We start from the raw sequence: 25,633 nt of genomic DNA, 5'->3' as shown, positions 1-25,633 counted from the left end.
ATATCTTCAATTCTAAAGGGGATTAAATTATCCAATTAAACTGTTAATTAAAAAGACTCCTACAGAATAAACTGCAGGCTACCAGTGGCATTTTAAATTTTCACTGTGCTGTGCTCAAAAGCAATTTCCTAAATTCAGAAGAGTTCAAAGTTACTGCCCAGTATTTCACTTTAGAAGGTGTGGCTGGTAGTGCTAATAGCCAAAGCCATTTCCTCTTCTTTCTGGGCACATAGCTAGACTATATATCCCAGCCTCCCTGCAATTAGGTTTGGCCATATAGCTAAGCTCTAGCCAATGGGTTATGAGCAGAAGTGATGCAGATAACTTCTTGGACTAGACCAAACCTTCCACTCAAGATCTTACACCATCTCTTCCCCTTCACCAGCTTCTTGAAAATGAGCATGTATTCAACAGGCAAGGAGAAAATAGCAGAATCAAAATATGGAAGGAACCTTGGTCTCTAAATCACCAATTGCAGGAGAGAAGCTCACTGATCATTAGCCCATTTATATGTAATGAAAACAAGAAACTAACTTAAGTTGGGTTAAACCATTGAGATGATCTATTTCAATACCTAGTGTAATCTTAATTAACAAAGAAAGCCACTGAACTCTTGGGACATGCAAATACCTTAAACCTAATTAGAAATATCAGCCTCCTTCAAATTTTGATCAAGTCCACTTAGAGATCTAAACACTGAGGCAGACTAATTACCTCATAAAATTTATGAAATGGACCATAGCAAGAGAGATCCTAGACTTCTGGCCTCCATTCCCCCAAAGCCCCTTCTTTCTGTCCATGCCCCAGAGATCACTTATAAGCCATCACTTCTACACATCTTTCCTTCTGTCATTACCCTATACACAAAAATCCTTATTTCAAGGATAAGCTCAGAAACTAATAATTAACAAGGGACTCTACTTGCACTGCCAGCCTAATCCCCAGATGGCCCACAGAGAAGTGGGGCTGAATGCTATGGAATGCCTCTGGATCTGTCTAGACTCAGAGAAGGCAGCTGGGCTTTTACCGTCCTGCACCACTCAGTCCCTGTCCAAAGGTTACCAAGGGATATAAACTGCCAGGGGATATAAACTCCCTGGTACTTAGAGTTCTCCAAAAGTACATGGGGCACAGAGGCTCCAGTAGCATGAGGGAAGCCACCCTAAAGAGCAGGAGCCAACACAAAAGAAAAGCAGATGGAGGGTGAGGTTAGCGTGCTTCATAAAAAGGCTGGGGTCTGGGCAGAGCCACCAGAAGAGAACCGAATCATTCCTTCTCTGCACACCAACCCACAACCTGATGTCCTTGCATGTCATCACACTTGTTGTGAAACAAGGTGACTCTAACAGTTTTCACATTGGTTCCCCATGTTTACTGAGGCACAGAGACTGCATTTGATGCGTCTAAAGACACCTGATTCAGTGATTTCAATATAATGGTGGTCATTCCTTGGGTGTTGAGTAAGTGACTATAAACTGACTCGATTAAAGGTGACAGCACACAGAGTCCTTGGTTTAATAGTAACTGTGATGTTCATTGTCACTTTTGCAAGACCAGCCCTACCATGGTTGATCATTTCCTCAGAAGCCTCTCTTTTCCTCAACAGAAATATTTTCACATACGGAATAAACCACATCTGCTTATATTACTGGAAGAAAATACAATGACCACTTTGCAAATTTCTCATTGTCTGCAGAGAAAGTTATGGCATTCAAATCCCACTTTCTTAAACCAAGAAACCTAGCCTACTACAGTGCTTTGTGTACTTTGTAGGCAAATACTGTCTAAAACAGAACCGATTATGTTAATACATGTAATCTATTTTAATATATTGTTAAAAAGAGAGGAAACAGAAAATCTTCATTTTTTTTATTGTCCTTAAAATGATTGCTCACATTGTTTCACAAGTAGGGGAAGAAAATACAATGACCATTTCGATATAATGCATAATCTAAGAAGACCGTTCTTCAGTGGGCACCCCCACTGGCAATGAGAATATTGCTGCATGAAATAATCACATATTCTTCCATAATTTAATATGTAACTGAAACATCATGTTAAAAATATCAAGGAAGAAGCCTATCAAATGCTAAGTGATTACAGAAATAATGATGGAATAAATATATTCAGAAATGGGGTAACCTAAGAGTTGAAGGTTAATACAAAGGTCAGCAGCCTGAAGAACAAAGATTCTGCCTTTCCTGACCCTGGTATACTTGAGAAGCAATTTCAAACCTCTCCAACTGCTCTGGCACAAGCATAACCTGTGTAGCAAGACATAGTTCCTAGATGCTTCTTAGTGATGCTCCAGGGCTAAATAAGATAAAATTTATGTGCTGTGCTTTAAGCTCCATTGAGGAAAGGCACTGAATAAACTTAAGGATAATTTATGAATCCTGAGCTTGCCTTAGTCACTTCCAAGTCCATCTCATAAAAGGAAAAAATGGAAGTAGAAGGCCAATGCTGTGTGGTTGGTGAAAAGCTCAACAAACTTTAGGCAATGATGATAAGCCCAAACAAGACCATTTTATACACATAAGATCCTTAACTAATCCAAGAGTTTCACACACACACACAAAAAAAAACCCTAACTCCTTCCACTGCCCAGACAATAGTTCACTGGCAGAACAGGTGGTGTATGAATCAGAGAAATGTGTTGCAGCAGTCCTAGTCTGAGATCCAATATCTAATTTCCTTTTAATTCTGCATAATTATTTTTGTAAAACTTTATGGCTCTACTCCAGTGGATGTGCTTCGCAAGGACTGCCCAAATCCTGTAGTCTCTTCAGAGTCCCATTCTTAGGCCAGCTTTTCCCGATTTCCTCCCCCTCCCTTCCAGTTCCATTTGACCTTCCTCTGTCTACCACTTAATCAGTGTCTGATGCTTTAGCAATCTGTACTGAAGAGAAAGGACAACAAAAATGTACTCTGAAAATTGAAACATGAGCATGTATTTGGAAATCCAATCAATGAGACAATTGTTCCAGCTAGTAGTGATGATTTGGGCTGCTTGGGCTTCGTTTTTAATAACGGCCATCCTATCTACAACTTTCGGTGTAACTGAGTTACATCAAGTAAAGTTAACTGGAACAAGGTAGCCATGCCATGTGGAAACTGCGAGGGCCCTGACTGTTCACCAACTAGCTTTCCTAAACCAACAAGTGACTGAACGAGTCCCATTTTCAAAGTCAATTATAATTCTCTGCTTTTATCAAATACTTTCTCCAACCTGCAGGAATGTGTTTATTGGGAATTTAAAAAAAGAAATCTAGAAGGAAAATACTATTTACATATAAGCCTAAAAAACCTCAGCTGACTTTAACTATCCAAGTATAGGAATAAAACAAGGAGAATCTTGTATGTCTAATCCAAATCAGAACAATTCCTCTAGAAAAAAGACATGTAAGTTTCCAGCACCTGTAACTGCTTGTGTTTAAAATACAAACTAAGGTCACATTAAGCATGGTTAACAGAAGGAAAAGGTAGCTGCCCTTCAGGAGTTTATCCATTCGGAGAGGAAGAAATAAAGGGGGACATTGCTCTCCTCTGACTAACACGGCATAATTGTTTGCTCATGATAGTGCCCCTTGCATTTTTCTCCTTTCAGAAGTTCCCATGGTTACACAAGGTCGGGGCACACATTTACATTAAAAAAAAAAAAAAAAAAAAAAAAAGATGATAAATCCCGGGGATGCAAAATGGCTTCCTAAATTTGCCATTTTGCTTTTGAGACTTTTCTATTGGCCTAGTTAACCTAGAATCACATGTACAAGGAATAATGCGAAGGGGGATGGGTTTTTTTAAGAAACCCAAAATGCCAGATAACCACTGTTACCATTTTATCCTCCATACACACCCTCTAATAAGAGATGGAGTCCTTCACCTGAGAGGATGGAGCTCAGAGGATCAGAAACCAGTACTGCTCTTTTTTACAGACTCTTTTAAAGACCTGAAGGGTAAAAATTGTTTCTTTGGACTAGGCAGGGAATTTTAAATCCAATCAATAACTTCTAAAAATGTCTTCAATCAAGACATTTCTCAAAGAGGTTTTTTTTAAAAGAGAGGTTACTTTAACTGAGCCCAAACCAAAGGGCACTTTGCACCCTCTTCAGTGTGCACTCTGTCCCTTTGCACTAAAAAGGAAGGAAAGCCATACACTCCTAACGGGGAATTAGGAAATCATTTTTTTGATGCCTGCTCTTATCATCAACAGGAGAATGCACAAACATGGGGATAACAAGACCAGTAGGAACTGGACTAGAAGGGAAGTATCAGGCAGAAGACATCATGACCAAGGTTTGGGCAGAGTGGAATCAAGCTTTGGAGATTTCATCTCCTAGCATCCCGGCTGCTGCATGACTAGGACTTGGGGCTTCTTCTGGGACTTACAGATGGACCCTTTTCTTTCTATGTGATAAACTCAAACCTTTACCAAGCAGCCTTTCAGCCAGCTTTGCTGACTCGAACAGGGCGATGGGCTACATCAGACACAAGCTGTGAGGCACGTTTTCATCCCAACAGACTCCAAAGTGGAAGGCCAGAACTTCATCTAGAGTTGTGAAATGAAGAGTCAACAAATTTCTAATGTAACTGCCTTAGAGTTAATAAACGCTATGTAACAACAATACACAAAACCTAGCCCTGCGTCCCACGGAGCAGGAAGACCTCCCAGAAGTCCTCGTATCACCGGGGGCCCAAGTTGAAGAGACAGAATTTTTTTTCTGGATAGTTTCTACTTAGGGCCCCTGCAGAGCTGCAGATTAAAAGGGTACATACCACGTAGCTGTGGCTTCCATGCTGAAATGGACAATAGCAACAACACAGCAGACAGCATTTTAACAAAAGCAGCCTAGGGATTTACTCCTGTTGGTTTGGTTTTCTAAAGAAACAGCCTGGGTTGAACATTTTGTATTCCACTTTGGAAGCCTTACAACTTTGGATAGATACTGTTTAGATCTAAGCAACACCCAAATAACAAAGATGCGTCAAAAAATAAACATTCTCCAGGGAACACAGGCCTAAAGCAGTAGGTGACGGGAGCTCAGTGAAGCCTCTGCTGGCACTGTACAGCTCTCCCAGCATAAACCATGAACCAGCAGTCCAGCTACCAGAGTCGGCAGGAGTCCGTGCCTCTGTTCATCGTGGAATTGGAGGGACAGTTAAAAGCTTTCTGGAATTCTTCAAAGTTGCTAACTGCACCATTGACCCTGAAAAAGATATGTCAAAGTCCACGTCATTTAATTCCTACATATCAACAGGTTCTGGGTAAAGCATATTTCTTGATGTGATGTTGCATTCATTTAATCTGGTTTTTGTTTTGTTTTGGTGCTTTTTAGGGCCACACCCATGGCATATGGAAATTCCCAGGCTATGGGTTGAATCAGAGCTGCACTTGCTGGCCTGCGCCCCAGCCATAGCAACGTGGGATCCGAGCAGCATATGCGGCCTACACCACAGTTCACGGCAACACCAGATCCCCAACCCGAATGAGCAAGGCCAGGGATCGAACCTGCATCCTCACGGATACTAGTCAGATCTGTTTCCACTGCGCCACAATGGGAACTATCTCATTTCATCTGTTTATAGGTAGATCACCGAAGCCGAAAGTGGTTAAGTAAATTGCCAAAGAAATTAAGAGAGCTAAGACTAGGTGCATGCTATTAATCTTCCAAGTATCTTCGAATTCCTATAAACTGTAGAATTTACCATTCCTGTCAACTGCACATGGGGCTGTACTTACCTATAAATTTACAAATTCCTACAAATACAAGATTTAGCAATACTCAGCTCTTCTATTTTTCAACTTAACTTTTTATAGAAGATATAACTGATATAGAGTCCACACATTATTTTTTTTAACAATTTTGGCTGTGCCCACTATGTGGAGAAGTTCCCAGGCCAGGGACTGAACCTGTGCCACAGCAGTTACCCAAGCCACTGTAGTGACAATGCTGGATCCTTACCCTGCTGGGCCACAAGGGAACTCCAAGTTCACACATTTTTAAGTATAAACAGCATTGATTTTTTTTCCACATGTAGACATCCCTGTTACTACCACCCAGATCAAGACATGGGATATTTCTAGCACCTACAAGGCTCCCCCATGTGCCCTAACAGTAGCACCTTCAAGGAAAACTACTAGTCTGACCTCTATCGCCATCCATTAGTCTTGCCTGTTTTTGAACTTCATGTAAATGGATCACATAGTATGTGCTCTTTTGTCTCTGACTTCTTTCACTCATACTATGTAAGATTCATCCATGTTGTTGCTTTCTTTAAATTATCTTTACCCATTCAATCTACAAAGACCCTTTCTACAAATTCCTATTATGTTCGAAGGCGCCTGTTTACCTAGAAGTTGTTTCATGCAACACTAAACTAATCAATGGTGCTATTAGTTGTTGATGTGCTGATGAGTAATGTTTTACTGGGGTTAGCTCCAAGACCTGGAGTTCTTGCAAGTTCCCCGACGGCAGTAAAGACTTCGGATTCCTACTCAGCACTTGACTGTAGCTGCCTTTTGGAAGTGGTATTTCCATTGTGTGATTTCTGCTGCCCGCAAAATCTACGGTTACAGCAGACATCACTAACAAGCCAGCAAAAAATCTCCCCCCTCATCTCTTTCTTACACAACTGCATGTTCAAAGGATCGACTACAAACAGCATTCTCGGTCACTGACTGTGTCTTCTCCAAGGACTTTGTTCCCTCTGGGCATTTGAATGAATATAATGGCCTGTATCCCAAACTCCATAAACTCTTGGGTTTTCGATGGGATGTATGGGGAGGGATGCCTATTTCATACTGTGATTACTCACCCTGGGCAAGTGTTAAGGACAGAATTTAGCTGACAATTAGTAAGTATATTCTGCAAATTACCAGCCAAATTCCGATATTACAGGCAACTAGTCAGTAAAAAGAAATTAGCTTCAAAAAACTTATGTGGTAGGTAATTAATCTACTGTGTGGTTTCATCTGCATCATTTGTCAGTGGGAGTACATTTTGGTCCATTAGAGACTGTCAGCATTCTTGACAGTTTAGCCCAGTGGGGGAGAATTTCTAACACAGTGATTAGATTTTTATGCTATTGCGTAGTTTATAGTCAATTTCTGAAACATTTCTAAGGCAAGGTTTTAGGAATAAGATTTTAAAATACAGGAGAAATTTTAGATGGCTTTCCTGCAAAATGCTAATGGATCCATTTAAACATTAAATATAAAGATATTCAGATTATGTCTCAAGCAAAGAACAAATAAATATAAATTACTAGGGTTTCTTGGATTTCCTATTATAATTCTCTGTCCCCTACTATAGAAAATTCCCCTCAAACTATGCTAGAAACTTAGCACAGGGTAAGTAATATTAACCTCAATTTTGTTTTTACTTAACATTTTATACATTCTGACAATTAAATAAGAGTATAATTCATAATCCTTTTCCCTTCATATATAAGCAACTGTTCAAAAATATGACTCAAACTAAAAGCCAAAATGTAGAGCTTTTGCCTCTAGATATGAATTACAATAGCTAAATAGCACCATATATCCTCCTTTGTGTTCGGAGCTATTCAGAAAGTGGGCACTCATTCATGTCTGCTGGTTGGCTGCATGAAAGAACAAGAGGCATTAAATAGGATATTCTACAACACAAATTAAACCAGAGCTCTAGGTGTTTTAACACACAGTACATAAGATCTCATCTTTGCCTAAGAAAAGAGATTTGGGGGGCATAGATTTAAAAAAGGAAGTGGGTGGATAAGTCAATGATGCTAGTTTACTGAACACCCATGGTGCGTTCATGGCACCCATGGACTGCTGCCTTTCAAACAGTAGAAGGTAATAGGTGGGAATTAACACTAAAGCTATGATTTGGATTCTAAATAACCTTTGGAGTCTTGTAAAATCTCATAGATCTCTTGATACCAGAGATGTGTAAAAAGAGGCAACCACAGAAATGGAGATGAAAGAATGTTGACTAAACTGCCTTCCTACTCATTAAAGAAAAGATGCTTAGTTTCTGTTGGGACAGTTTTTTTTGTTTTGTTTTGTTTTGTTTTTGTCTGTGAAATGGAACCGTCAGTGTTCACACTGCAGGCTTTTGCTCAGATCATTTGTCTGTAGGACCCTGGGATGGCTGGGTAGGGGAGGAGATGGAGATGCACAGTTAAAAGCTCACATCACCTATTTGCTTATTTACCTGAACTGAGGGGGGCTGTGAGCACCGACTTGGATTTGTTCTCGGGCGGCTTCTGGTCTGTAGGAATTGCACCTCACCTAGAAGAGGAAAGCATCCTAATAATTATGTTTCCATTTCAAGTACACATTTTCTACAGCCTTAATGGCTCCAAATTATACTGAAGAGTAATTTTTGACTCAATAGATTACAGTTTTACTAGATCAGATAAAACCTTCATCAGTAGTAGCATCTATTATGCCAATGCCCTGAGTAGAAGGTTTTATCATTGTGAATACTTTCACAATTTGAGTAAATGAGCAAGGTTCCGAGACAAATGCTTTAAATCAAAAGAATACTGTATGCACCCATGAATCAACCAATGTATTCATTCAATTAATATAATGCTTGGGATTGCCCTTATAAAATTCAACCACACTCATCTGAATCAATAAAATGACTCAACCATCTATTTTTGAGTACAGTCAGGAGAAGTCAGTATATTTGGCACCCTGGGTGCCTTGCTTGCTTCATCCTAATTCAGGCCATAGATAGGTAGACAGTGCTCCATCTCCCTTGACGTTAGGCATGGCTTTATGACTCGCTCTGCCCAATGAAATATGAGCAGAAGTGATATATGTCACTTCCTAGGGGAAGCTTTAAAAACCTGGCAGAAGCCTTAAGGGTCTGAAGAACAATTTAAGATGCTACATTAAGGGCCAGGGCACATTTCTTCACATTTCTTTCCTACTCCGGTGGTGACCATGGAAGCACATGTCAAGATAAAGATTCCCAAACCCAGGTCCTTCTGTAGCAACTATGCACAGAGCCCCACTGTTAACCCATGCTGGACATGGAGCCTGACCAAGAAAAAACAAAATAAAAACTTGCCTTGTGCTGTTCTCTTGTGTACCATAACCTACTTATTCCTGATTTGAAGTTTGTCTTGAAATATGACACAGCTTGAAGTATGAATAGAACTAGGACACGTGAATATGATGGGGGGATTCCAAGTGGAGGAGAAAATGGAAACAAAGACATATTTGAGAGAAAAAAAAGCAAGACATTCAGCTTGGCTGGACTGGGTGGTGCTAGAGTGGGCAGCAATGGAGACCAGGGGAGGGTGGGAGGGAGCCAGATTTCTGAAGTCCTGAACAAGAGGCTACAGTGTTTAAAATATATTTAAATTGTTTTTTGAACACAAAGACGATAAAAATTTTATTTTTAAAAGATCTACATGGCAGGGGTATAGTAGGAGGAGGAAATTAGAGACTAGTTAGAAGGTTCCCAATGAATGTCTACTAAATAAGTGTTGATGAGAATAGAGAGAAGTAGAAGGATAAGAAGAATATCTGAGGGAAAACTGACAGGCCACAGAAACTACAGGGATACAGGAAGCAGCAAAGGTGATACGATGCTATTGCTTTTGATGAAGATAAACCATCCGTCACTGCGGTTCTGACTTTGACTTTGACGATGTTTTTGTAATGTGAGTCCTTAACTTTCTCAGAAGCTAGCAAAGGTGAAGTTGTTTCTCACCATCAATTTTACCTCACTTTTTCTTATTGTATTGCTTCTAACATTCTTATATAGTACTGTCTTTGCTTCATATATCATTTAAAAAATTTCTAAAAACACATTTTTGTTCTTACCATTTTCCTACTACCTTCTCAGAAGAGAAAATAATTTTACTTCTTATAAACAGACTGATGCCAGTACACCAAAGACTAAAAATCTCCTCCAACCGTCAGGAGGAAAAACTCCAAGATAAATTTCTTGTTAGGAATATGAAATAGCTTGCCATTTTTCCTTAATCTCTTTAAAGGAAGTCAAATCTAGTTTGAAATTTTATTTGGAGACATTTCAAAACTAAGACTGTAATGTTGCTATAAGTTAGTTTACTTCATCTACTAAGATGGACCTTAAGTAAGTAAGAACCTAAATGAGAACTGACAGACCTTGTACTTTGTCCTCTAGAGCAGAGGACAGCAAGCATTTTCTGCAAAGGGACAGATAATAAATATTTTAGGCTTTGCAGATCATAAGTCTGTTTTAACTACTCAGCCACTGTAGCACAACAACAGCCACAGACAATGTGTAAAGAGCATGACTGTTTTTCAATAAAACATTATTTACAAAAATAGACAGCAGGCCATATGTAGCCCATGGGCTCAAGTTTGCCAACCCCCACTCTAGAAAGTTCTAACTGTATTCGTGTGCTTATTTTAGATAGCTGACCCAATACTGAACCAAAAGTCTCCTTAATTGAACTGTGTTAATCTTATCCTTTTCAAGCAATTCATCAAAAAATGTCAAGCATCTTCAATATATCCAGCATCTCTGCTGGATGCTATGGAGATAAATAAGAAGCCTAAGAAGATTAGCAATAGAGAGGAAAGTCTTCAACATTTTGATAACAATTAAGTATTCAGCTGCATAGTAATGAGGCTAAGTGAGGAGGAGGTGGAGATTTTTTTTTTTTTTAATGAGAACTGGAGTCCTTGGGGAAGTTTATGGAAGACACGGAGGAGGTAGAACTTACCTGGATCCTGAAGGGTAAAGATGGAAGTGAATAATCTGAGGGGGAGGAACAGGAAGAGGGTTACTTTATAGGAGGAAAAGCAAAAGCAAAACCACGGGGACAGTAATGAGCATGACACTGAAAGGTGGAAGTGGGGACACCAGCCCAGCTAAAGGTGCATCTGGTAGAACTATGAGAATGTGGAGCTGGTTGGGTAAAGTAGTAAGACTGAGGAGAGTTCAGAAGGGTGTTTGGCCTCGATGCAGTAGGTACATGGGAGCCACTGCAGTTCCTTTAGCAGGTCAGTGACGAAATCAAAGTACTATTTCAGTGGCATGTGCGACAGACAGCTGTGAAAAGACTCCAAAGTCAGGAAAACATGCCCTACGACTGCTGGGATATTCCAGAGTAGATGAGATTGAGACCTAGTCTGTAGATGATGAGATAGGGTAATGGGGAGAAGAAGGGGCTGAATCTGAAGAGTGGTGAAAAAGATGAAGCATCTAGGTTTGGGGACACGTGTCCTAAAAATGAGAACAAAGAAGACCTAAGAATCCAGGTTTTCTAACCAGAAAGACCCAAAGACTGAGGGTATGTTAATCAAAGCGGGAAAACTAAAAAGGCAAGTCACTTCATTGCAGACTCTACTTTTGCTGACATCAGGTAGATCAGTGATCATTTACTTAGTGTTGCCATGTCAACTTTAAGAAATAAAAGACCCAAGTCAAACTTTTTTTCTAGACTGTTAAAATTGGTAAATGAACTTTTTTTAAAAAATCATTTTAAAAAAAGAAAGAAATAAAAGACCCAGACAGGTGAAAATCTTTTAAGCAGAGTCAACCAAAGAAGGCATGGAAATGAATTGAGCTTACTGAGAAGTGAATGAAAAGACTTAGGAACACAAGGTTGTACTGATGAAAACTCTTGCCTAGTCTTGAGCATACAGATACAGATTGGCCCACTGCGAAGCCATGCATCAGAACCATCATCAATACATCCCAGGCTTGTCTGAAAATGAGGCCTACATATTGGTTTTTGTGGCATAAACCAGTGCAATAACCGAGTAACAAAGAACAACTGACACCTGCCTCATTGGCCAGATACTTCAACTCAGAACTGTGCCTACTTAGGGGAAGTCTTCTTTTCATTTCTGCTCAGAGAGCCCATTAAACTCACAAAAGAGTGCCATGACTCTCCTCGCCTTTGTTGTTGTTGTTTTCAGCTCTAGCAGTCTTCACAAGTTCATCTGGCAGTTGGGAACATAGCCGTGAGGGTCTCCCACATGTAGACAGTGGTGGGATAAAAGCAGCCAATGAAGCAAAGGAAGAGCAACGCAGGAAAGGGCAGAGCCAAGAAAGCCAAAGAACAGGTCATCAGAAATGGTTATAAAGTGTATCAAATATATTAAGAAGTCAGGATATACCAAAAAAATATCACGTGAGTTACCCCACTTGATAAATACACCAAGAAACCTTGATTCAATCAGTCGATCAATTACGTTGATAAAATAGTAAGAAGGTGAAATGTATCCTGAAAATAAGCAGCAAGATTAAACTTCAGCTGAAATCAAAGTTATGCCATTAAACTTCCGTTCCAAACCTTTGATCTAGGGAGCCAGCCAAAGACCTACACTCCATCTCTGATGCCCCTGCCTTGGTCTTACTCACATGAGCATAACTCAGGAAGAAAAGCTGGTTGTTAGAGAATTCGACACCGGGAAGGAGAGGCTCCTCAACGCCCTGCCTCTTGTCATCTATCCATTTCCTGTATGCCTGGGGAGAGAAGGACAAGAGAAGATCCTCTGTAATAAAGACTTCTCCCTTTTCTCAACCAGGGCAGAGATATTAAATGTATCCTCCACCAGGTAGGTGCAAAATGTATCCTGTCAAGTTCTCCTTTAAGAAAACAAACACCTGGATCACATGGATATGCACATCAATGCTGTGTTGTTTAACAGTGAGGGAGGTTCGCCCACAAAAAGACCTCTTCCTCAATAGACAGCAAAGCAGCTGGGCCAAAGTGCTCAAGTGTTAAATAACTCCCCCACTCCCACACAAAGCTTTTTTTTTTTTTTTTAAATGGCTGCACCCTCTTCATATGGAAGTTTCCAGACCAGGGCCTGAATCCAAGCCACAGGTGCAACCTATGCCATGGCTGCAGCAACACTGGATCCTTTAACCCACTGTGCCGGGCCAGGGGTGCAAACCTGCACCTCAACAGCAATCTGAGCTGCTGCTGTCGGATTCTCAACCCACTGTGCCACAGTGGGAACTCTTCTTTTCTGGCCACACCCATGGCAGGTGGAAGTTCCCAGGGCAAGGATCAAATCTGCACATGGCAGTGACTAGAGCCACTGAAGTGACAATGCCTGATCCTTAACCCCCTGCACCACAAGGGAACTCCAAAAAGCTATTCTTTCTATTGCTACCAGGGAACAAACATGTCTAATACAATGACAAGCCATGTGGAAATAAATTGGGGGTCAATCTATTGTCAATTTTTTCTTTTGCCAAATAAGAGGGAGGGAAAGCTATGATCTTCAGTCACCATCATTTTATAAAATATATTTTCTCTAGAATAGAGGAAGGACATAACCTCAGAATAACAGCTTGATCTTTACAGTGAATGCATTTAGCTTTATGAATATCTCTCTACATCATCCTTATGTGTCTTATTTAACTACAGACCAGTGGATGATGAAAACATTATTATGGACCTGGTCCACTCTATGAGGACCACTAGCCTCTGACCATAATTTGGAAGTTTGGTATTTTAAGAGAAAATTATGAGGAGGGCTACAGAGAGTACACTTTAAAAAGACACCTATGAAGCTAGCCCCTGAGGAGTTTTCTGTAGCATGTTTTAATGTGGAAGCATTTTCTGAAAACTTTTAAATACATGACCCTTAGTAGAAAATATTTTAGGGTGACTTTATACCCCAAAAAGAACAAAGAGAGAAATGCACCTCTATTCATCTAATAGAATATAATAGAGTCAATGGGGAAATACCATTCGATTTACAGAAATTCACAGAATTTACAGAAATCTAACTCTAAAGAAAATGTCCGTGATGTAAACTGAGGTGCACCCATACGGTATTTTATACTTTAATTTTAAAAATCACCGCAAATGTTGCAGCGCATACCCTAAAAGCTTGCCGCAGACCTCCATTATCGGCAATATTTTCTCCCAGGGTCCTCTTCCCCTTCACCTAACAAAAAAAAAGAGTGTTTCACAGTTAACTACCATTCAGCAAGAGGCATAAATATGATTGCAAGAAAAAGTGCCATATTTTAAAGAGAGAATTGCATTCAACCAATCAGAGGGAGTCACAATATACTGTGAGATGGGAAACTAATCCCAGCAAGGTGCTCCTGAATGTAATTTTTATTTCATTATGCTACACATTTATTTCTCACCATCTCCCTATTCTCACCAATTTAACCAGCTCCAAAAAAATGTTAACAGTATCCTGAGTGACTCTGATTTAATGGGGGAAAAAACAGAAATGTCAACACACAGATTACTTTCTCTGATTAGTGCACATAATTTGAGTATTCTTTTTCATGGTACTTGTGTTCCCCCAAAAAATCTACCACCCACACAGGAACAAGGTTTTAAGACCAACAATTACCATTTTACCTTCAGCAATTTCCATGAAAAATTAAAAAGAGGATAGTTCTCAAGGGGCATGAAAATCAAATAGAAGTAGCGTAGACCACAAGGTCGAGGTTTGCAATATGTATGACAGCCAGCAAAGCATCGTGAAGAAATTCTTCCAAACATATAAGGACTGTTTCTTAAACACTTAAATAGGCTAGGACAAAAACCACTGTAAACCAAAATGACCCACAAGCCAAAATCCAACCTGCCGCATGCTTTTGTACAGGCTGCAAGGTAAGACTGGACTTTGCATTTTTCAATGCCTGGGCATTAAATAGAAAGTACAATACTCTTTGGTGCGTGAAAATTATGCCAATTTCAAATTTCAGCACTCATAATTCAAGTTTTACTAGAAAGTAACTACGTTTGTTCAAGTATATATTGTCCATGGATATTTTCCTACCATAGCAGGGTTGAGTAGTTGCAACCGAGACCTTACAACCCACAAAGCCTAAAGTATTTACTATCTGGCCCTTTACAGAAAAAGTTTGCCAATCCCTGCATCGGAGACAAAATAATGCCCCCAAATAATAAAGATATCTATGTCCTAAATGCTGAAACATGTGAAAATATTACCTTATGCGGCAAAGGGGACTTCTAAAATACGATTAAATTAAGGGTCTTGAGATAGAGACATTAGCCTATGTTATCCAGGTGAGTCCAATGTAACCACAAGAGTCTGTATAAATACAAGGGAAGGAAGTCAGGAAAGAGTGTCAACCTGAGGAGACCCAATCAGTCATCGCTGGCTATGAAGAAGCCAGGACCAAGGAATGTGGGCAGCCTCTAAAACCTGGAAAAGCCAAGGAAAGAGATTCTCCCCTAAAGCAGCTAGAAATGGAAGCAGCCCTGCTGACACCTTAATTTTAACCTGCTGAGACCTGAGTAAGAAATACAGAATTGTAAAATACCAAATTTATGATGTTTCAAGTCACTAGGCTAGTGGTGACTTGTTACAGCAGCAACAGGAAACTAATACACACTGTTCTAAATTATCAAGCCATAGACCCCACCAACTCTTGATTTTCCACTATCCCAATAACCCAGGTATCCAGCAATAGCAATGAATAAAAACAAATCTTCAGAAAACATTAATCCCTGTAATCACCCAGAATCCTCCTAGCTTGGGTCCCTAAAAATAACCATTCCTGCTTTACGTAAATTCTTTCTTTTACTACAGTCCTATGAAGTAAGTGCTATTATCACCATCCATGCTCATTTATTAAAACGAGGACACTAAAGCTCAGAGTGTGTGTATCAAAGATATCACTGGTGCTACACCAGATCCCCTTTTCTACCAGGACTATGGTCCCATTCCTGCAACTGCTACTGGCTCAGGAAGATTAAGCTGGGCTTAGGGGGAACCCCTCACCTAACCTGGAGCAGTTAGAATAGCTCAACCCCTTATCCCAGGCTGAAAATTTTCTGTAGTGCAATTTATGCTCTGGAATACTCTCTGAGATCAGAATGAAGCTAAACTTCTGAAACCAACATGTTTTACTCACTACCTCACAGGTTTCTCCTGAAACTTCCTATGCAATGAATCTTTTATCTAAGAAATTCCTTCTTGGGTTCTGCTTCTACTGCACCTGACCTAAGAGAAATTAAGTGAATTGCCTGTACTCCACAGGGATTCAAACCCAAGCAATCTCTGTCTGGAACCTTGGCTCCATAATATGTTAGCTTCTCAAGTCTTAACTCCTCTTGACTCTAGTGCTGCTGTTTATAACCACTCATGCACAGATTTAATCTCCTTTCTTGTTCCTTTAAGCCTTTTTTAAGAGGTTTGGGGAGTAGCCTCACCCCTCTGGCTGCTGCCACTCTGGACCACCTCAGTAGACCATATGGCCCTAGGCTTACCTCTCAATAGCTGCTTGCAGTCTGCTTCTTTGATGCTCCATCAGCATCCCCCCACCCCCACCACGCACCAAGTCCACAGCAAAGAATGATTCCGGCACAGAAGATTGGCCTCCACAAATGGAGCCAGAAAAATAAATCATGGCCCTTTATATCCACAAAGGAAGCCTCCCCCTCTCCTTAGGGAATGAGACTGAAGCTGTTTTCTGATGGCTGAATGGATTTACACTGAGACAGGCATGCCCTTTCTATCGTCCTTGTTGTGGAAGTATGCATTTGTCAGAATTCAGTTTCAATATCTGACACTTTGGCCAAAATGAATGTTGTAGAATAGTCCCCTCCCTCTAACACAGCACCTAGGTATAAAATGAACTTCAAATAAGAGAACAAGAGCCTGAGATGGGAGAAGAGTAGGGATTTTGGAGTCTTATCAACCTAAGCTCTAATGTAGATTCTTTGAGAGATGATGTTTGTATGGCTGCATATAATAATCACCAGGAAATATGCATTCCCTTCCTCCATAAAACTGCTCTTCTATTTCTGTTTGTTTGTTTTTTAGCCCATATTGTTTTGTTCTCTCCTGGGGTGGTATACCTATGAATATGTCACAAAGTATTAGGAATATTAAATACAATTTATTGAGCACTTACCATATAGCAGGCATCGTGCCAGTGCTTTACATTATCTCAGTCATTCTAATTCTTTTTTTTTTCTTTTTAGATCCGCACCTGCAGCATATGGAAGTTCCTAGGCTAGGGGTCGAAATGGAGCTGCAGCTGCAGGCCTACGTCACAGCCAGAGCAACATGGGATCTGAGCCATGTCTGTGACCTACACCACAGCTCACAGCAATGCCAGATCCCTGACCCACTGAGTGAGGCCAGGGACTAAACCCATATACTCATGGATACTAGTCAGACTTGTTTCCACTGAGCCACAACAGAAACTCCTCAGACATTCTAATTATTACAACAAGCTAATGAGTTCAAAAATAGTTTTCCATTAAAAAAAAAAGAACACAAAAAATTTAAAAAAGAAGTTTCCTGGTGGCCCAGCAGATTAAGGGTTTGGTGTTGTCACTGCTGTGGCTCAGGTCACTGCTGTGATGTGGGTTTGAACACTGGCCTCGGAACTTCCACATGCCATAGGCACAGCCAAAAAAAAAAGTTATCCATTTCACAGATGAAGACTCAGAGATACAGGAATGTTAAGTAACTCCCAAATTAAAACAAAACGGAACAAAACAAAACTTAAAATCTGCTATTGGTTGAACCAAAATTTGGACCCGTGTATGACTCAAAAATCCCTCCTGTATGCTTTTATTGAAGCAACATATATTCTAGAGGGATTTTCACAGATACACAGAAGCACCCTTTTTAGGTCTTCCCATGACACCATTGTAGATATTCTTTAAAATATGGGCAGAGAAGCGGCTTTCCAGGAAACTGACGAAGGAGCTAGAGATACTATTTAAGGACACAGACTCTGGTTTCTCCTCCTGAATAAGGAGTGGTCTCCCTTGTGATGAATACGTTTTAAGAAAACCAGGAGAACCAACTCAGTGTTTATAAATATTCCCTTTACAAGTACATGGATTTTTAACTGAATTCTTCCAGGATGGTGAAATAAGCCTCAGTATAATAGACTTGAGGCATAGCAAAGTTTTGGGTGCTTTCCCAGCCCCAGTAAGTTATCAGGATGGAGTATATGTCTGCCTAACAGACCAAGAGGATCTGGGGAAACCACATGAAAATACACCGATCTCCTCCATTTCTGTGTGGTCCCCTGCTTCTCGTACATGCTGTGCCTTTGATTGGATGAATTAGGAGCACATAGTGTGCATGTGTGTTTTAGAAGATCTTTCTATATAGATCCGTAACCTACCAACAATTCTTCATTACTGGTCTCTTACTGTCAAATACAGTCACAGAAATTTGAGTCTTCTAATTATGAAAGCAGGGACAGAAAATTCAATGAAAAACTACAAGAAAAAAATTACAGTGGGGGAAGGTCATGAAAGCGAACTTAACCAAACCAATGAAATAAGGAAGAAGAAGTAAAAACAATGTACAGGAGATACACTATATAGATAAAATTCTAAAATTGTATTTGAAAACCTAAAACAAAACATATAGAAAGCCATGCCATGTTTTTGAACAAGAAGACTATATATCATAAAAATGTCAATTCTATATATTTAAAGTGATTTAACTTAGAATCTGAATGGGGTTTTCTTAGGGAATGGGTGGAGAATGGGTAAAATGACCTTGGAGTGTGTATACAAGTATATTTGCATGAGAATAGCGAAGCCAAGCACTTAAAAGAGGAATGCGAGGGAGAGCTTCTACTGACAGATAGCAGGACAACCCACACAGTCACAGTAGTAATGCATTGGTATAGAAATCAAGAAAAAGATCAGTGGAATAGAATATATAATATAGAAATTTATCTCAGTGTACATGAAATTCTAATATTTGACGAACATTCAATTCAGTAAGAAAAAAAACCTTTTAATCAATGATACTGAATCAACTGACTCCCCTTGGAAGAAAAGTGAACTTTCATATTAAACTCCATAGCAAAATAAGTTTCACATGCATGAATATTTAAGTGTAAAATAACAAAACAATAAAAAACTTTCCCAGAAAAGCTAGGAGACAACATATATGACATAGAATGGAAATAAAGAAACTATTTTTAAGAGCATTAGGTGCATATATATTTACAACTGTTATATCTTCTCGGATTGATCCTTTGATCATTACGTAGTGTTCTTCTTTGTCTCTTGTGACCTTCTTTATCATTAAAAGGCTACAAAAACAAATGCTGGCAAGGATGTGGAGAAAAGGGAACCCTCCTACACTGCTAGTGGGAATGTAAAATGGTACAACCACTACGGAAAACAGTATGGAGGTTCCTCAGAAAACTAAATATGGAATTACCACATGATCTAGCAATCCCACTCAAGAGCATCCAAACAAAACTTTCATTCAAAAAGATAAATGCGGGAGTTTCCATTGTGGCTCCATGGAAACAAATCTGACTAGCATCCATGAGGATGCAGGTTAGATCCCTGGCCTCCATCAGTGGGTTAAGGATCTGGCCTTGCCGTGAGCTGTGGTATAGGTCACAGACACAGCTCAGTTCTGGCACTGCTGTGGCTGTGGCATAGACCAGCAGCTCTGATTCGACCCCTAGCCTGGGAACCTCCATATGCTGTGGGTGTGGCCCTGAAAAGACAAAAGACAAAAAAAAGATACAAGTACCCTTATGTTCATTTCAACACTATTCACAATAGCCAAGACATGGAAACAACCTAAATGTTCATCAACAGATCAACTGATTAAGAAGATTTGGTACATATATACAGTGGAATACTACTCAGCCATAAAAAGAACAAAATAATGCCATTTGCAACAACATGGATGCAACTAGAGACTCTCATGCTAAGTGAAGTAAATCAGAGAGAGAAAAAAAAATACCATATGATATCACTCATATCTGGAATCTAAAATATGGCACAAATGAACCTATCTACAGAGCAGAAGCAGATTCACAGACACAGAGAACAGACTTGTGGTTGTCAAGTGGGAGTGGGGAAGAAGTGAAATGGATGGGGAATTCAGGGTTGGTAGATGTAAACCATTACATTTAGAATGAATAAGCAATGCAGTCTCTTGGGATAGAACGTGCTACAACATAGTATGAGAAAAAGAATGCATATATATATATGTAAGACTGGGTCTCTATGGTGTAAAGCAGAAATTGACACAACATTGTAAATCAACTATACCAAATAAAAATTTAAAAAATAATCTGTTTCAACAACAACAACAAAAAAGAGCAATAGGTATCTCTGAGTATAAGGAAATATTTAAATTTTGTATATCAAAAGATACATATACAAAAAAAGATGACAAATATACTAGGGGAAATACTATAATGTGAATGACAGATAAAATTTTAACATCTATAATATTTTTTAAAGTTCTCATAAACTGACAAGAAAATAACTCAATACATAAATGTTCCTCCATAAATTACTGGTGGGAATATGAAATATTATAACTTCTTAGTAACAGTAGGAATCTATCCTATAAGGGAAAAAAGAATACATACATAATAAGAGTGTTTAGTGCAGCAGCATTACTGTGGAGAAATAATTGGAGACAGAGTGTAACCTCACAACAAGACATTAATGGGTGGTGTTAGAGTACATTCCCACTGTGGACTTTTAGGCAGCCATTGAAAACAATGAAGTAAAGGAGAGAGTGCACACAAAAATGATGAGAGGGGAGTTCCTGTCATGGCTAAGGGGAAACAAACCCGACTAGTATCCATGAGGATGTGGGTTCGATCCCTGGACTCGCTCAGTGGTTAAGGATCCAGCCTTGCTATGAGCTGTGGTGTAGGTCACACACGGCTCAAATCTGGCATTGCTGTGGCTGTGGCATAGGACAGCAGCTGCAGCTCTGATTCAACCCCTCGCCTGGGAACTTCCATACGCCATGGGTGCAGCCCTAAAAAGACAAAAAAAAAAGTGATAAGAGGGAAAGAGGAAGGAGGTGGAGATGAAGACAAAAAAGGAAAGCAACAACATTTCACACACACAAAAAAAAATGTATAAAATGACATTTGTGCCTTTATAGAAATGAATATATGTATACATAATAGAAAATCAACATGCTAAAAGTTATTCTTTTGTTCAAACTTCTTTATCTAAAAACTCTTGTTTCGTTTTGTTTGGCCACACCTGCAGCATGCAGAAGTTCGGGGGCCAGGGATCAAACCTGTGCCATAGCAGCAACCCGAGGCACAATAGTGATAACACTGGATCTCTAACCTGCTGAGCCACCAGGAAACTCCTAAGAACTCTTAATCAATTCAGAGTCATTACCTCAAATTAGTGGGGTTTTATTTCAATGAACTAAACTTAAGCAGTAGTTTGGAAGGAAATCTTTGTAATGATATAGAGTGTAGATTTGTGAGAATTTTACAGTTTCTCTTGCTACAGTGTTTTCTATATTAATCTGATTTTTCCTATGTCTGGGTGTACCAATTGTAGATTTTTGGTTTGCAGTTACCCTGAAGTCTTGATATAAGAATATATATATATATGAGATTGTTTTAAGTTGTTGGTCTCTTAACTGTAGGTGTATCTCCAGTGTCCTGCATTTGTAACCTCCTCTTCTCATGATTTCTGATTTTGTAGGATATTTGTGTGTGGATGATTTCCTACCTTTACTGTATATATGCCTTGACTGATGAGCCTTCTCACTTGTGGTATTTTTGTTTCTAGTTGTGGCCTTTTCTTCTCTGCCTAGAGAAGTTCCTTTAGTATTTGTTGTAAGGCTGGTTTAGTGTTGCTAAATTCTCTTAGCTTTTGCTTATCTGTAATGCTTTTGATTTCTTCTTCAAATCTGAATGAGAGCCTTGCTGGGTAAAGTCATCTTGGTTGGAGGTTTTTCCCTTTCATCATGTTAAGTATATCATGCCACTCCCTTCTAGCCTGCAGAGTTTCTGCTGAAGAATCTGCTGGTAACCTTATTGGGGTTACCTTGTATGTTATTTGTTTCTTTTCCCTAGCTGTTTTCAATATTATCTCTTTGTCTTTAATTTTGGTCAGTTTGATTAATATGTGTCCTGGGGTGTTCCTCCTTGGGTCTATTTTATATGGTACTCACTGTGCTTCCTGGATTTGAGCGAGTGGTTCCTTTCCCATGTTAGGGAAGTTTTCGGCTATTATCTCTTGAAATAATTTTTTCTGTCCCTTTCTCTCTTCTCCTTCTGGCACCCCTATAATATGTATGTTGGTGCATTTTATATTGTCCCAGAGATCTCTGAGGCTCTCTTCATTTGTTTTCAATCTTTTTTCTCTTTTCTGTTCTGCATCAGTGATTTCCACTAGTCTGTCCTCCACCTCACTTATTCGTTCTTCTGTATCCTGTATTCTGCTGGTGGTTGCTTCTAATGATTTTTTTATTTCCGTTACTGTATTTTGCATCTCTCCTTGCTTAAGTTTCAAATCTTTTATCTCTTTGCTCAGTGTTTGCTGTAAATTATCCATCTTTGCCTCCAGTTTATTTCCAATGTCTTGCATCATCTTTAGCATCATCAGTCTGAAGTCTTTTTCCTGGAGGATGATAATCTCCAGATCACTTAGCTTTTTTCTGAGGCTATTTCTTGATCCCTTACCTGAGTTATAGTTCTCTGCCTTTTCATTTTTATAGGTTTTTGGTGTGGTCTCCTTTTTGCAGACAGTAGAGTTGTAGCCTCTTTCACTTCTGATGTCTGATCACCTTGTGGCCAAAGTTGGTAAGGGGGCTTGCTGTAGGCTTGCTGATGGGAGGGACTGGTGCCTGCCCACTGGTAGGTGGGGCTGAGTCCTATCCCTCTGGTGGGTGGGGCTTTGTCTCTGGGTGAGATGAGATGCATCTGTGTGCCTAGAGGCTCTTTAGGCCTCCTGTTCACTGATGGGTGGGGCTGTGATCCCACCTGGATTATTGTTTGGCCTGGGGGTTCTCAGTGCTGATGGGTGGGGCCAGATTTTCCCAAAATGGCCACCTCTAGAGGAACACACACTGAGGAATATTCCCGAGTCCTTTGCCTCTGATGTCCTTTCCTGACAAGGAGCCACAGTCACCCCCTGTTTTCCCCGGAGATCCTCCAAGCACTGCAGTCAGGTTTGACCCAGATTCCTATGAAGTCTCTGCTTTGCCCTGGGACCCAGCGCACGTGAAAGTCTGTGTGTGCCTTTCAAGAATGGGGTCTCTGTTTTCCCCCAATCCTGTAGAGCTCCTGTATACAAGCCCCACTGGCCTTCAATGCCAGATGCTCTGGGGGCTCTTTCTCCCAATGCCAGATGCCCAGGCATGGGGACCTGATGTGGGGTCAGGACTGTCATTAATGTAGGTGAGTCTCTGTGATACAGTTACTTTCCAGTCTGTGGGCTGCCCACCCAGCAGGTATGGGGTTGTTTATATCACATAATTGTCCCTCCTACCATCTTGATGTGGCCCCCTCTTTGTTTTCTAGAGTAGGACATCTTTTGGAAAGTTTCTAGTCCCTTTGGTTGAAGGCTGTTCCTATATTAATCTGAATCTAGAGAACAGACTAATGTCTAGGCCTGTGATTCTCAAACTTTAGCTTATATGAGAAACACCTGCAGGCTTATGAAAGTACAGACTGCCAGACTACTGGGTTCCACCCCTGCAATCCCCATCATACCTCCCTCCCTAAGAGTTAGTACATCTGCAGTAAGACTAAAGAATTTGCACTCCTAACAAGTTCCCCAGAGGCTGATGCCATTGGCCTGGAAACCATGTTTTCAGAACCAATGGTCTAAAGCAAGCTAGTGTCCACATGAGGAAAAATGACTTACAAGATGCCCCCTTGACCAGCATAGTACTCACATTTAAGCCAGCTTTCTTCCAATAATAGTTGCTATACTGGTTAATCATGCACTTTGTTTTTTCCTTAAACTTTTCTTCTGAGTCAACAGACCACCAAGGATCCAGGTTTCCATTTTTATCGTATTTTCTACCTGGCAAAAAGCAAAGTTAAAAGATACTCATATTATTTATAGAAACAAATTTCTTTATCTTTCCTTTCCCTCACTTGGACAAGCCTTAAAGAAACAGTCTCCACAACAGGGACTCCTGGGAGCAGCACCCACCTTCACCCCAGTGTCACACTTTAGGTGTAAAGCGAGGGAGAAAGAGGTCTGAGGAAGTTTTTTCCTCCTAAGCAACAATGAATATCTTAAGATTTATCAACTTACGGCATGTACCATTCTTAGACTTCCTGTTTTCACCTGCTCTGACCCAAAATCTTCTCCAAATTATGAAATGAAATGGCTTCATTGAGAAAGCCCAGGAAAGGAATCACAGCACCACTACCAGGGAAATTCCAAACCATCCATAGGAACAGCCTGGGTGAGTCACATACCCTGCGACCATGGCCCCTGACTCAGCTCTAAGGGATCGTGTTTCCTCCAAGTTGCCAGGAGCAAAGAGACACATAAAACCTCTGTTATGAATCATTCTACAGCCATCAGTGTAGATGGAAGGCCCATCTGTCCTGCTTTGATGAGGAAGGTTGCTCTAAAAAGAGAACTTGGAACAAGAATGGAAATCTCCAAAACATAATGGGAAGAACATTAGTTCTATATGCTTTTCTGCTACAGGTTCGCTTTTTTTTCTTTTCTACATGATTCAAAAAAAAGTCTGGGTGTCTCTGAACTATTGACTATACTCAAGGTTACTACAGGTTTAAACTGAATTATGCAAAGAACTCTTCACTGGGCTTACAAGAAAGGCCCCAAAGCAAAGGTGTCGACTATAACAATCCAAAGCTCTCTGGCAAGGCTGGATGCCACTCTTACCACTTCCTGGGAGAACACAAAGTCAATGTCCTCCACCCACTAAGCAAGCCATCATTAAATAGTTACTGGGGGTGTATTTACATGTGCCATGCACTGCTCTAAGTATTGGTTATAGAGTGAAATGCCACCTTTAGGTTCTATCCTTTAAGAGATTCCAAAAGGCTTCCAGAAGATTCTGAGGGAGAATTATACTTAAATTTCCTAAGAAAAAAGGCCTAGAACCAAGAGACATAGCACTACTGGCTTTTGTTTCTTAGCTAAGACTCTGCTCTCAGATTACCCAAACATGCAAAGACTTAAAGTCTAGCTCTGGTGATTCAGATGACTACAAGGCAGCTACATCTTCAAAGGGAGGAGAGACCAGGGGAGCAAAAACCTTAGGTGATTAAGGAAAGGCTGGTAGGAGTACAAGAAGAATCATCCAGAAAGAGAGGAACCAAAAGGGTCTCTGGCCCTGGGAAAAGCATCTAGGAAAGGATGGTGAAGACAGCACAGAATGGAATTCTGATTAAAAATGATGACTCTCAAAGGGCAATCATTTCTTTAGGTCATAGTCTGTTCTTTCCTTCTGCTTAAATGTCATCAGGATACATAGCATACTGTGTATTATGCATTATTAGGAAAGCATAGCCTTTCTAAAACAGATCTAAAGGAGTTCCTATCATGGCTCAGTGGTAACAAACCTGACTAGTACCCATGAGGATGTGGATTCAATCCCTGGCCCTGCTCAGTGGGCTAAGGATCTGGCGTTGCTGTGAACTGTGGGGTAGGCGCAGACACAGCTCGGATTCCACATTGCTGTGACTGTGGAGTAGGCTGGCAGCTACAGCTCCAGTTAGACCCCTAGCCTAGGAACTTCCATATGCTGTGGGTGTGGCCCTAAAAATAATAAATAAATAAATATTAAATAAATAAATAAAACAAATCTGAATATATGACAGCATAGAGAAAAACAGAGATTAAGCATTGAATAATCCTTGACATAGTATAAAAGAACCCGTCAGCCAAGCTTCAGAGTCCTAACTTGCTGAGTCCTATG

The 25,633-nt window shown here is 40.1% G+C and overlaps 1 protein-coding gene across 9 annotated transcripts in view; it reads right to left on the bottom strand.

Moving 5' to 3' along the window:
* Positions 1,853 to 25,633, bottom strand: part of PHEX (phosphate regulating endopeptidase homolog, X-linked) — a 221,590-nt gene continuing 197,809 nt past the window's right edge. For 8 of the 9 annotated variants that reach the window (XM_021079391.1, XM_021079390.1, XM_013986002.2 and 5 more), the window contains 5 exons: positions 23,624 to 23,754; positions 13,838 to 13,903; positions 12,360 to 12,464; positions 8,196 to 8,272; positions 1,853 to 5,207 (listed from right to left, as the gene is read on the bottom strand). In XM_021079391.1, the coding sequence (XP_020935050.1) occupies positions 5,105 to 5,207; positions 8,196 to 8,272; positions 12,360 to 12,464; positions 13,838 to 13,903; positions 23,624 to 23,754 (482 nt within the window). In that variant the 3' untranslated portion in view covers positions 1,853 to 5,104. The remainder of the gene's footprint in view (positions 5,208 to 8,195; positions 8,273 to 12,359; positions 12,465 to 13,837; positions 13,904 to 23,623; positions 23,755 to 25,633) is intronic. The other variant, NM_001244594.1, reaches the window with a different exon arrangement.

Source organism: Sus scrofa, chromosome X (genome assembly GCF_000003025.6).
Source record: "Sus scrofa isolate TJ Tabasco breed Duroc chromosome X, Sscrofa11.1, whole genome shotgun sequence".
NCBI lineage: Eukaryota > Metazoa > Chordata > Mammalia > Artiodactyla > Suidae > Sus > Sus scrofa.
Note: the sequence above shows the minus strand (reverse complement) of the source record. Positions and strands in the feature narration are given on the sequence as shown.